General features: G+C 43.0%; 1 protein-coding gene across 1 annotated transcript in view; it reads left to right on the top strand.

The window, feature by feature from the left end:
* Positions 1-1,092: 1,092 nt before the first annotated feature.
* CAND1 (cullin associated and neddylation dissociated 1) overlaps positions 1,093-11,706 on the top strand; it is a 52,859-nt gene continuing 42,245 nt past the window's right edge. Inside the window, exon 1 of the mRNA XM_062203279.1 lies at positions 1,093-1,224. Coding sequence (XP_062059263.1) covers positions 1,157-1,224 — 68 coding nt within the window. The 5' untranslated portion in view covers positions 1,093-1,156. The remainder of the gene's footprint in view (positions 1,225-11,706) is intronic.

Genomic DNA, 11,706 nt, shown 5'->3' with positions numbered 1-11,706 from the left:
GCGAAGTCGGGAGGCCCAAATGCCTCTACAGAGGCGAGGATTCGTGCAAGAGGCCGCCACTGGGTCTCTGCCAAGACACCAACCGGACCGCATTGCGCTTGTCTGAACCGCAGCCGCCAGGCTCGGCAAACGTCGCCAACGAAGAGCGTGTGTTCAGGGGAGTACGAACCCGAGGCGGAAACGGAGCGGTGATTGAAAGGTCGTCCCCAGCACGCCTCCCGCGCCAGCCTGCAAATCCCATCAGCCACTCCTCCCACAGGAGCCAATGAGAACGCTACAAGTTCCTGCAGCCAATCACATCCCGACTCAGCGTAGCGCACGTTGAATTCTGGGACTTGTGGTTTTCACGTGGCAGCCTCAGTCTATGGTGGTTAAAGGCAACAGGCCACGCGTCCGATTCAAAACGAAAATTCCCTATTAGGATTCTTTATGGTCTCCAGGCTATCCCCTTAATCACCATTATCTCCAGGCACTATGCGCCTTTAAATGAGTGAACTTTTTATCTTAATGTCATACAGATAAGAAAATCAAGTATTTTCAGATTAAGGCCCGTTTGTAGCTTCCGCCCCTCGGCCTTTAACCGTCACTCTGAAGTCTCGCGAGAACAGCCCCATTCAGTCGTTGTCATGCCTCCTGGGAGGCGGTCCACGAGAAGACTGACATCGGCCTTAGCCAACAGAATTGCTCTTTAACATGCGTCCCAAGCGTGCGCGGGGAGGCCTCCGTGAACTCTGACTTCGGCTTTCCGTAGCGTCCCCCGTCTGTCGCCCCGCCCCCGGAGCGAAGGAGGCGGGTTTTGGCCTCCGGCCCTAGCGATCGAGTGCGGAGGGAGTGGGAGCTAGACGGCCCGAGTGGAAGTGTCCGGGTTCCGGGAGAAGCCCCGCTGTGCGCCGTGCCGCCCATGAGTTCGCTCTCCCGCCAGCAGCGCGGTCGTTAGCCCAGCCCCGCAGCCTCTGCTTCCCCCGGGACGGGCCCACTCTCGCCGCGGAGGCAGCCTGCCGAGGCGCCTCCCTAGTCAGCGTCGGCGTCGCGCTGCGACCCTGGAAGCGGGAGCCGCCGCGAGCGGGAGGAGGAGCCCGAGCGGCGGCGGCGGCGGCGGCGGCGGCAGCGGGCAGCAGCACCAGCGGCGCCGGCGGGCGGGATCGGGGCCGTCAACATGGCGAGCGCCTCGTACCACATTTCCAATTTGCTGGAAAAAATGACATCCAGCGACAAGGACTTTAGGTGAGGCCGCAATCTGACCCTCACCCCACCTCGGGGGGCCCCCCGTCCGCGGCCCTGGCCCTCACGCAAGGCCCTGCCCCACCCCTTGGGCCTTCGCCGGCTTCCTCGCTTCCCCGCGGCCGCCAGCCCGCCGCCCGGCCGGCTCCCTGATCCCGGGACCCCCCCACCCTTTTCCGCGCCCCGCTTCCAGCCCCCTCCCCCCTCATTGCCTCGAGGCCGTTGCCACAGCCATCCCCAGGCCCCTTCCTTCCTAGTCTCTCAGCGCCCCCGCCGCAGGCCCTGACCCCTACGGACGCGATCCTCGGCTCCCAGGTAGCGCCGAGGGGCGAGAGCACCCACCATTGTGTGGAAGGGGAGTTGCTCTGCGGCCGGGCCCGCGCGCCGGCCCTGCCGAGGCCTTAGGCCGCCCCACTCGCGGGGGCCCAGGGCGCTGTGTACTCGGGGGCCCCGCGGCCGCCTCCCTGGCTCCCGCAAGCTTGGGTCGGCGCAGCGATTCGCTTTGGTCGAGCCCTTCGCTGATTGAGTTCTGTACTTTTTTTTTTTCTTTGCATTCTTTTCGGTGTCGGAGCGGAGAAGTGGGGGAGGGGAGCTTGACGGCAGAGACTTGGCCAGGAGGGTTTTCCCGCCAGCATCTCTGTCAGTTTCCGTCGTCAGGTGAAACCCACGCAGGATCTCTGGGTTTCAGCCTCATATCGCTACATCCAGAGTCCGAACGAGCGGACCTTCCTGGAAGGAGTTCTCTGACACGGGGCTGGGGAATGCGAAGCTTTGTACAGCAGTCTGTTTCAGGAGGCTTGTGCTGTTGCTTCCAGCTTCTTGTCACATGCATGTTGAAGACATGCTGTGTTTTCACAGGTTGATTATATCTGTGGGCTTTTTTTTTTTCCCCTCCTCGCACACTGCATTGATTGTTGCATTCCTTTACAAATAAATACATACGCTCTGTCTCTCACAAACATGCTTTTTTATTTCTGCATCTTCAGTTTTACACGTGTCATTTGTGTGCATTTGAAAAGAACGAGCAAGTAATCTTCAACTAAGTTGTAGCCAGTTTGTACGTGTTGTCTGAACAGAACGTTTTAACACAGGAAAATGGGTCCAAACTCAGCCAGCAAGAAATGTTCTAACTTGGGAAAGAAGAGCCATGGAAAAAGTAACAATTGTGATCCTACTTAGATTGATGTGCTTGTCATATTAAGATGGTCACTGAAGTGCAGTTTTGGTTCTGTGGCTTCAAAACCACATGCTTTTGGAAAAGTTTTGCTACCTAGGGAGTGTGTTAAGTGTTGTGTCTGAAACTTAAAACCAGTTTGTTAATCTGAAAGATTTTGGCGTTGTTACTTTTTGGAAGTGAGGTGCTTGTTTTGGGTAGTTTGGAATTTGAGATTTGTGTAGTTGGAAGGGCAAAATCAAGATTATTGGGTGGAAAATAAAAGTTTTATGTTTTAAGAATGAGGATGCTGTTTGATTTCCTTTGGAACTTTGCTTGTCCCAGTTGCAGTTACTGAAATTGAAGTGCTTGAGTGAGACTTGGATGTAACTTTCAGCCATGGAAAATCTGCTGTGTCTCTTCCTGCTTCTGTCAGTTTGTCTTATTCTGTAGAAGAACTAATCTATTCTTATTGTTTTTCATTTCAGTCTAAAGGTAGCATTTTCCCTGTTCTGCAGTTTTAATTTTGCAGAATCCTATTTGGGTAATATATTTAGAAATACTTAGAAGTCATGTCATGTGGTGATACTGTACAGATAGATGACTGTTGACTGAAGCCAGCTCTTTTCAATTTCTTGCAAAGGAAACATAGTATCAAAGTACTTTAAAGAGTTGTGGAAAATGGAATTAAAAGACAAGTTTATTCTGCTGCAAAAAACTGCTTTTTTTAAATCCATGCATAGTTTTTTCATAATATGCATTTTCTTTGAACTTTATGAAAACCTTTGTGTAGGGTGTATGTCCCTGGGGTTTGGTTTTATTTTGTTTTGTTTTAAACTATGTGAAGGAAGTAACAATGGCCTGATGCTACTCTGTAGTTATTGCTGAATTTACTAAGAATTTTCTACTGATTTGGGTTGGAATGAACCAGAACATAGCTTGACTAAGTAGTGTAACATTGATATATAGTAGTTGGTGAATGTTGTAGAAGCTTTGTTGAGGAATAGTAAGCAACTTCCAGCAATTTGACATCCCCGAGGTGTTTTTAATGAACTATGTTGTAAAAACTGTTTTGTAATGTGCTTCAGTTCACAGGCAAAACTTTGGAAGCTAAGGGACTTTTTATATTAAGTTACAGATTTAAGGATTAATTAAAGTAGTGAGCATTTAAAGTAAACAGTTTTGAAGATTTTTCTGCCTAATTTCAGTATAGGTATTTATCTTGATACAGTTGTTCTTTTTTAACTTCTTGTTAGAAGTTTCTTTATTTTGGTTTAAATAGCACAGATGATGACGACATATTTTAAATATCACAAGAAGAATCTTGAGGGTGAAGTTAATTAACATTATGGAATATCTTAACGTGTAAAGTGATCTATGTTGATTGAAAGAGAGAGGAATAAAGCAGTGCTACCAAAATAAAGAAAAATGTTTATTCTTTTTATGGTATACTACAAAGAGAATTTTACCTGGTCACAAGATCTGTGTTCCAGTCCTGTGTGATTCTTTTTTTTTTTAATTTTTTGACAGGCAGAGTGGATAGTGAGAGAGAGACAGAGAGGAAGGTCTTCCTTTTTGCGTTGGTTCACCCTCCAATGGCCGCTGCGGCCAGCGCATCTCGCTGATCCGAAGCCAGGAGCCAGGTGCTTCTCCTGGTCTCCCATGCGGGTGCAAGGCCCTAGCACTTGGGCCATCCTCCACTGCACTCCCGGGCCATAGCAGAGAGCTGGCCTGGAAGAGGGGCAACCGGGATAGAGTCCGGCGCCCCGACCGGGACTAGAACCCGGTGTGCCGGCGCCACAAGGTGGAGGATTAGCCTGTTAAGCCACGGCGCCGGCCTCTTTTTTTTTTTTTTTTTTTTTAATATAGATTTATTTTATTTATTTGAAAGACAGAGTTACAGAGAGAGGTAGAGACAGAGAGGTCTTCCATCCGCTGGTCCACTCCCTAGGTGGCTGCAACGGCCAGAGCTGTGCCGATCCGAAGCCAAGAGCCAGGAAGCTTCTTTGGGTCTCCCACGTGGGTGCAGGGGTCCAAGGACTTGGGCTGTCTTCTACTGCTTTCCCAGGCCATGGCAGAGAGCTGGATCAGAAGAGGAGCAGCTGGGACTAGAACCGGTGGCCATATGGGATGCCGGCGCCTTAGGCCAGGCTTTTAACCCACTGCGCCACAGCGCCGACACCGTGTGTGATTCTTTGTTAGGAATAGTGAAATCTTGGCCAAGCTACTTAATTTGAGATTGCATTTTCACTTGTGAGAGGCTTGCACATTGGTCATTATAAAAGATCATTTCTGGGCCTAAAATTTTAGGTCTCCAGATAATTTCCTAATCCATTGAGAAGATAAACAAATGAATTCAGGCCTCAAAATGTGTTGGAATTTCATCATTTTCAAAGAAGACTTTTATAAGACTTAAATTATGCGCTCCATTTATTGAAAAAGAACTGATATTCCTTTTCTTTCATGTTTTGGTATTCATTGTTTGATGGTGTGGGATATTAAGATTTAAGCGGAATGGGAAGCATTCTGATGAGAAATGTCAAGACTACGAATAAAACAAACAAACCAGTATGCTTGTGCATAGTACTGTGTACTTCATAAAGGAATAAAGAGTAAAAGTGAAGTTTGGTTGCCAGTAGGTCAGGCCTTGAATTTCAGCTGGTCCTGAAATTGGGTTTGTGGTGTATATTGTATTGGAAGATGCATTTACTCATTTCTTGAGAAGGACCACAAAAAGTTCAAGGTCTGGTGTTTGCCCTCAGTAAATCTGCATGTTTGTTGAATAGTTAAGATGCCCTTGTAAACATATAAATAACCCAGGGTAGTGTGTAAGCTGTCCAGTGGTGGAGATGATTAAAGCAGAGATTGATGTCCCAGGAGAGATCTGAGATAGGTCTTGAAAATGAAATGCTAGGTAGAGAAAATGAGTACGAGTACGAGAACACACTATACAAATTTTCACTAGGAGAGAGGGAGTAGATAATTTGGAGCTGGATGGGTAAAGAATTCCATACCCAGCCACAAAAAGAATCTTGTCTTACTGAGCTGAATCTACTCCATTCTGTCTAGTACCTTGGCCGTGTAGGTTTTCAGTAGGTACTTGTTTTAGTGGAATTGGATTTTAGTTCCAGGGTTAATGAAAAAGATATGTAAGAATTTTAGAAAATATCTTTAAGCAACTGATCTATTTATTTAGGTACCACTTGATACAGTTTTCTTGAAGTGACTCACAGCATTGTGGGATGCAGGCATTTCGTAACTTGATAATAGTTTATGTTGCCAGTTTCATTTAGGTGTTTTGGATAATGGAAGACATTTTCTCTTGAAACATTAAAATGCTAATAAAAATGCCAGGTCTGTTAAGGAGTCATGGGCTTTCAGAGACAGAAGTGGCCTTAGAGATCCTATCAGAGAGAAGAAAATGTTTCAGTAACATAGCAAGAAATACTAAGTGAAATTACTTTGATTGCTTGTGCTTGGAGAAAAGCAGGTTTAATCAGAAGAAGTAAACTTGCGGAGATTAAGAAGATGATTTCTGGGTACTTCTCAGGTTGGTGGGAATAACTTAACCACTGAAAATGAGGTGAAGGAGACCTCACTGAGGAACCTGAGAAGGAAGATGAGTTAAAAGTGCTTTTGCTTACATGAGCAGTGCTAAACTACTCCAAGTTCATAGCCCTCTAAGGAATACATGAGAAAAAGTGAGAAAGCAGTGGTGTGTGTTCAGGATCTTTGAAAAATAATTGGTTTAATGGAGATGCAGTTGACTCATATCTAGATTTCTGTTGGAATTAAGGGTAAATTTGTGTTTAAATATAAGAAGAGAGGTTGTGGTGAGAGTTACTCATTGTGCAGTACAGGGTGTCCATTTTTACCATTGTTTTTGCTTCTCTGTGTTGCATTTATTGAAGATGAGAAGTTCTCCCCTCAAGGAAGAATTTACACAGTTCCTTATGCTGATACCCTTGAAATAGTTATAGAATAAATGAATAAGGTGGCATTGCCTACCAGTTACATCCTAGGAATTCCATAGGTGTCTGAAAGTTCACGTTTTATCTTCTGTTTCCCTGGCTTGAATAGTCTTTATCCTTTATGCCCTGTTGTAGGACCATCCATTCTGATGTTGACCTTAATGCTGTCTGCCTTTTTCCTTTAGTCCTCCACCAGTATTTCTCAAATTCGTTTCCCTGTCTCAGGCCTCATTCTCAATCAGTTGGTTGTTCTCAGGCCATTAGAGTTTTCTTCCTAAATATCACAGCTGATCATTTCCTCCACTGCTCATTTCCACTGACTGAAAGATAAGCTCCAAATTTCTTAGCAATTGCTCCCTGAAACTGCTCTCCCTAAAATTCCTAAAAATCTCTTGGCATAGCAGGTCGAGTGGATATTTTATTTGTTCATTTATTTGATATTTAAGCACTACTTACAGTGTTTTTCTTCTAGAAATTTCCTAACGCACACATCCCTGACACAGTTGGGTTTATTAGTCATTACAGTAAGGGTGTCTTGGTAAGAGGATGTTAGAAGGAACGGATTTCTTTGGGGAAGAGTCTAATGAAGCAGAGCTTTGCATTATAGTAGATATTGACAGGAAGTGAAGGCAATTCTATTTCTTGGCATGTTAATAATAAATTTTATAGGGAAGGCAGACCTAAGCAGGCTAAAAGTTGTCATTGGTTTAAAAGAAAAAAGTGACAGTCACTTAATAATTGGAGAAGGGAGTTGTCTGGTGTTTTGTGTTGCTCACCGACTTTTTCTGAAGGGGATATTCTATAAAATTGTTATTGTCCAAAAAAAAATACTTCAGCTGTAAGCTTTCGATCAGTTTGTGATGACACTGCGGTTTGAGTATGAGCCTCTCAGATCAGCTGATGATTTTTCTTTTTCATTCTCAATCCCCACTTATGACTAAGGTATATGAAACTGGACTAGGGGCCATTGATTTATGATGTTTGCATCTTCACAATGGCAGAGATTTTATTGAGTAAGATCAGAGGAATATCCATCCAATATAGTTTGTAGTTGCCCCAGAATGAATCTTGTCTCCTGGTGTAAGATAAGTGACTGAACCATTTCTACAGTAAGATGAAGACTGGACAAAGGTACAGCAGCTGAATCTAACATTCAGCCCTTTCTTCCTAGCTCATCCCCTTATCATCTCCATATCTAATCTATTTTGAAAAACTTAATTTACCTCAGTAATCTCCAATAGAGTCAATCCTATTTATAGTAATTAAGTTCTACGAAGTCATCTCAAACACTGAATTACCAAATTCTGAACCATTACTTCTAGGGGGAATTACAAGGCTAGGTGCCTGTGAGCCCCTTGTCTAACAGCATTTTCATTATTAGTTGATAAAGTTTATAGCCTTGTTTTATGTCTTATGTTTCTATTTAAAGATATTATACTTAATATATAGTTCATTACCATTAAACTCAAAATCAATAGTACTGTAACCCATGCCTGAAGGAAGCTTGTCTAACCTGTATTTTTTCCAGAAGGCACAATACAGCCTTCTTGCACTTAAGAACAGTACTTCAGCACTACTCTTGGGGGCAATATTAAGCAGCAAAATCACCAGCAGAAAACATAAACATGAAAAACATGGCACTGACTATAATCCAAGAAGAGGATACTTGTTTACAGCACATAAGCTGAAAGCGGGAGGCAGGGGCGTATCCTTGTCCAGCACAGCTGGGAATGTATGTTTTGGGTGGCTCAAATATTTTACCACGCTGCATTTACATGCAAATAACTGCAAAATGGAGAGTATTATTTAGGGTTACAGATAAATTTTAATGAGTAAGTGAATCTGTAAATAATGAGGATTGACTCTGTGTCCACTCCACTGATGACCATAACCCTAATTCAAGTTGCTGTCATTTTACTCAGACTGCTACAGTAGTTCTCCTGACTGGTCTTCATTCATTCTTGCTAGTTGAAGACTGATTCTCTCCAAAGTGTTGCCCATGTATAGCGGGAGTAATGTTTGGGAAATACAAATCTGCTTCTTGCATTTACTCCCCATCTCTACCCCAGCTTCCTTCCAGTAGCTTCGCATGGCTATTTATTTATTCATTTATTTGTTAAGATTTATTTATTATTTAAAAGGGAGAGCTAGAGAGGGAGAAGAGATCTTCTGTACACTGGTTCACTCCACGAATGACCATAGTGGCCAGGGCTGGGCTAAGCTGAAGCCAAGAGCTTCTTCTAGGTTTCCCACATGGGTGGGAGACCAGGCGCATTAGCAGGGATCTGGATTGGAAGTAGAGTAGCTGGGACTGGAACCAGCCCATATACATTATAGGCTGCAGCTTAGCCCATTATGCCACAATGCTGGCCCCTCCTATGGCTCTTTAAATGTAGTCCAAAATCATGATGTAATCTACAGATCTCTAGCTCCTGGCCTTTGCTTACCTGGTACAAGTTGCCATAGTTCCTCCCCAATTCTGCATATTCTTCCCTGAAACACAGCACCCAACCTAACACAACACTGAATCCAGACTAGGTTGTTTTTATTCATGCCTTCATGACACATTCCTTAACAGAATTTATCTCAGTTTTTTTTTTTTTTAATATTTATTTATTTGAAAGTCACAGAGCTCTTCCATCCACTTATTCACTCCCCAGATGGCCAAAACAGCAAGCCCTGGGCTAGGCCAAGGCTAGGAGCCAGGAGCTTCATCTGGATCACTGACGTTGGTGCTGGGGCCCAAACACTCAGTCCATCTTCTGTTGCCCTTCCCAGGCCATTAAGAGGGAGCTAGATCAGAAATGGAGCTTGAACTGGGCTTGAACTGCCCATATGGGATCCCGGCATTGCAGGCAGCAGCTTTACCCACTATGCCACAATACTGTACCCCTCAGTTCATATTTACATAGGTACCTACTTATATATGTAATTTTAAAAATTAATATGCTTTTGTGGACTATCATGTAAGATCCAAGACAGTGAGAATTGTGTCTGCATTGACTAGCCCTTGTAGCCACTGCAGCTAGTAGGGTACCTGATGCATAGTAGTTTGGTAATACATAGTGGATGGATATTAAGACTCTTTAGCTTCAGCCTACATTTCCGTCATCTTACTTCTAGGTTTCTTTCTCCATTAGGTTTGTGTGCTCCAGCCACACTGACTGGCCTGTTCCTCAGTCCTTTAAGGTGCTCTGCCGCACAAAAAATAAAATAATTTAGGGGGCGGCACTGTGGCGAAGCGGGTAAAGCCTCTGCCTGCAGTGCCAGCATCCCATATGGGTACCAGTTTGAGCCCTGGCTGCTCCACTTCCGATCCAGCTCTCTGCTGTGGCCTGGGAAAGCAGTGGAGGATGGCCCAAGTCCTTGGTTCCCTGCACCCATGTGGGAGACCTGGAGGAAGCTCCTAGCTCCTGGCTTCAGATAAGCACAGCTCCGGCCTTTGTGGCCAACTGGGGAGTGAACCAGCGATGGAAGACCTCTCTCTCTGCTTCTCCTTCTCTCTCTAACTCTGACTTTCAAATAAATAAATAAATCTTTAAAAAAAAAGAATAATTTAAATCCCAAACCAGATTTCCCCATGCAAACCCCTATTCAGGATCCAACCTTAACAGTTCTTTGATATGAGCATTTCTATATATTCTTGAATATTTAAAAAATCTACAAGATTGAAATTTGTTCACATATCTGTCCTATTAGATGAAGGGGAGGAGACTGAGTCTGCATGGATGAATTCAGCTCTTCCCTTTCTACCTAAAACAGTAAATGTTAAAGAGATATTTTCAAATGAGCTTTTAAATCTGCTGTGGACAGCTTTCAAACTGGTCAAACTTTTTTATAAGGAGATTCATAGTGCAAACTTTTATATCAAGTTATTCTTGGAATTTTTTGTTTCAGGGTCACCATTGCAAAGTCACTCTTGGTATCACAATATCTTAACTCAGTTTTTCTGATTTTTAAAAATACCTATTGCTAATTTTTATAGTGTTCATTTCAACTTTTTAAAAAATAGTTATTAATCAAAGATTTTTTTAAAATCAATAGAATTATTAATTGCAGTATAATCTTTGAGATCAGGGGCTAAAGATTTATTTTTTATTTTTATTTTTCCCTCGTTTTTAGTCCAGGCTGTCTAGAATAATAGTCTGTGAGTAAATGTTGAATAAAAGAATGAATTTGTGTACCAGTTGAACCCATTCAAAACCATAAAACAACAATCTTTATTTGGGATTAACTACTTTTTTTCTTTAAATATTTATTTATTTATTTGGAAGGCAGAATTGGAGGGATGGAGAGACAGGAAGATTTTCCATTCACTGATTGATTCTTCAAATGGCCCCAGCAGCTGGAGCTAAGCCAGGAGCCAGGAGCCAGGAGCTTGTTTGGGGTCTCCCAAGCACTTAGGCCATCCTCTGGTGCATTATCAGAGAACTGAATCAGAAGTGGAATGGCTGGGACTCAAACTGCCACCCCTATGAGATGCTGGCAATCGTCTTTACCCACTTTGCACTTTGTGGGCCCTGGGATTACGTACTTTTAAGTTGATGATCTCTTGAGCTAGCTGACATAGCTGAGGTGAGGACCTCAGAAATCATAACTCTGATGGCTACTTAATGGATTTTACTTAAAAAATGTTTTCAGTGCTTTGTGTGTGGAAGTACCTGTAAGGATGTACCATGTGGTGTTTTTTCCATTTTTCAGAATGTTAATGGAAATTGTTTTGTCATTATAAAATGGGAGCTTCCCATTAGAATTGTATCCCTTCTGAAAAGCTACATGCTTTGTTCATTCTGTATTGCCCCATTGTGAATCTAAGCTTTGTTTTATAAGCAGTTTAACAGCTTGGTAAGAGTCAGACTACATGCATGTAGTTTAAAACTTTGTCAAATCAGCATTAAAGGAAAAGACTAGTTATTGGAATTATCCTTCAAGTTAAAATAATGAGTTGCTAGGTTATACAGGTGTTTTGCTAATCTTTACTATATAGGTTAATGCTCATGTTACAAGATTGCCTCTATAGCTGTTTATCATTTTAACTTCACATTTTTCAGTAGTTTTTGTTTTAATTTAAACATGGATTTGACATTTCTGAACAAATTGTAAAATTAGATTTTTACTCAACTGGATCTTATTCAAGTAAAACAAATGAAAAAGACATTAAGTAATTATTTAAGTTGGGTTATTTCTATAGGTAGAAAGGAGCCAAGAAGTGTGGGGAAAGTTTGTTAGCTTTTAATTATGTCTTAGGGCTTTATTTGAATGTGATAAACTCTATTTCTGAGAAATTACTTGTAAATAATGACCTGGGAGGTATAGACGGGGTAGGGGTGGAATTCAAGACTGTATTTTCCTTATCTTGTA

The sequence above is a fragment of the Lepus europaeus genome, chromosome 10 (genome assembly GCF_033115175.1).
Source record: "Lepus europaeus isolate LE1 chromosome 10, mLepTim1.pri, whole genome shotgun sequence".
Taxonomy (NCBI): domain Eukaryota; kingdom Metazoa; phylum Chordata; class Mammalia; order Lagomorpha; family Leporidae; genus Lepus; species Lepus europaeus.
Note: the sequence above shows the minus strand (reverse complement) of the source record. Positions and strands in the feature narration are given on the sequence as shown.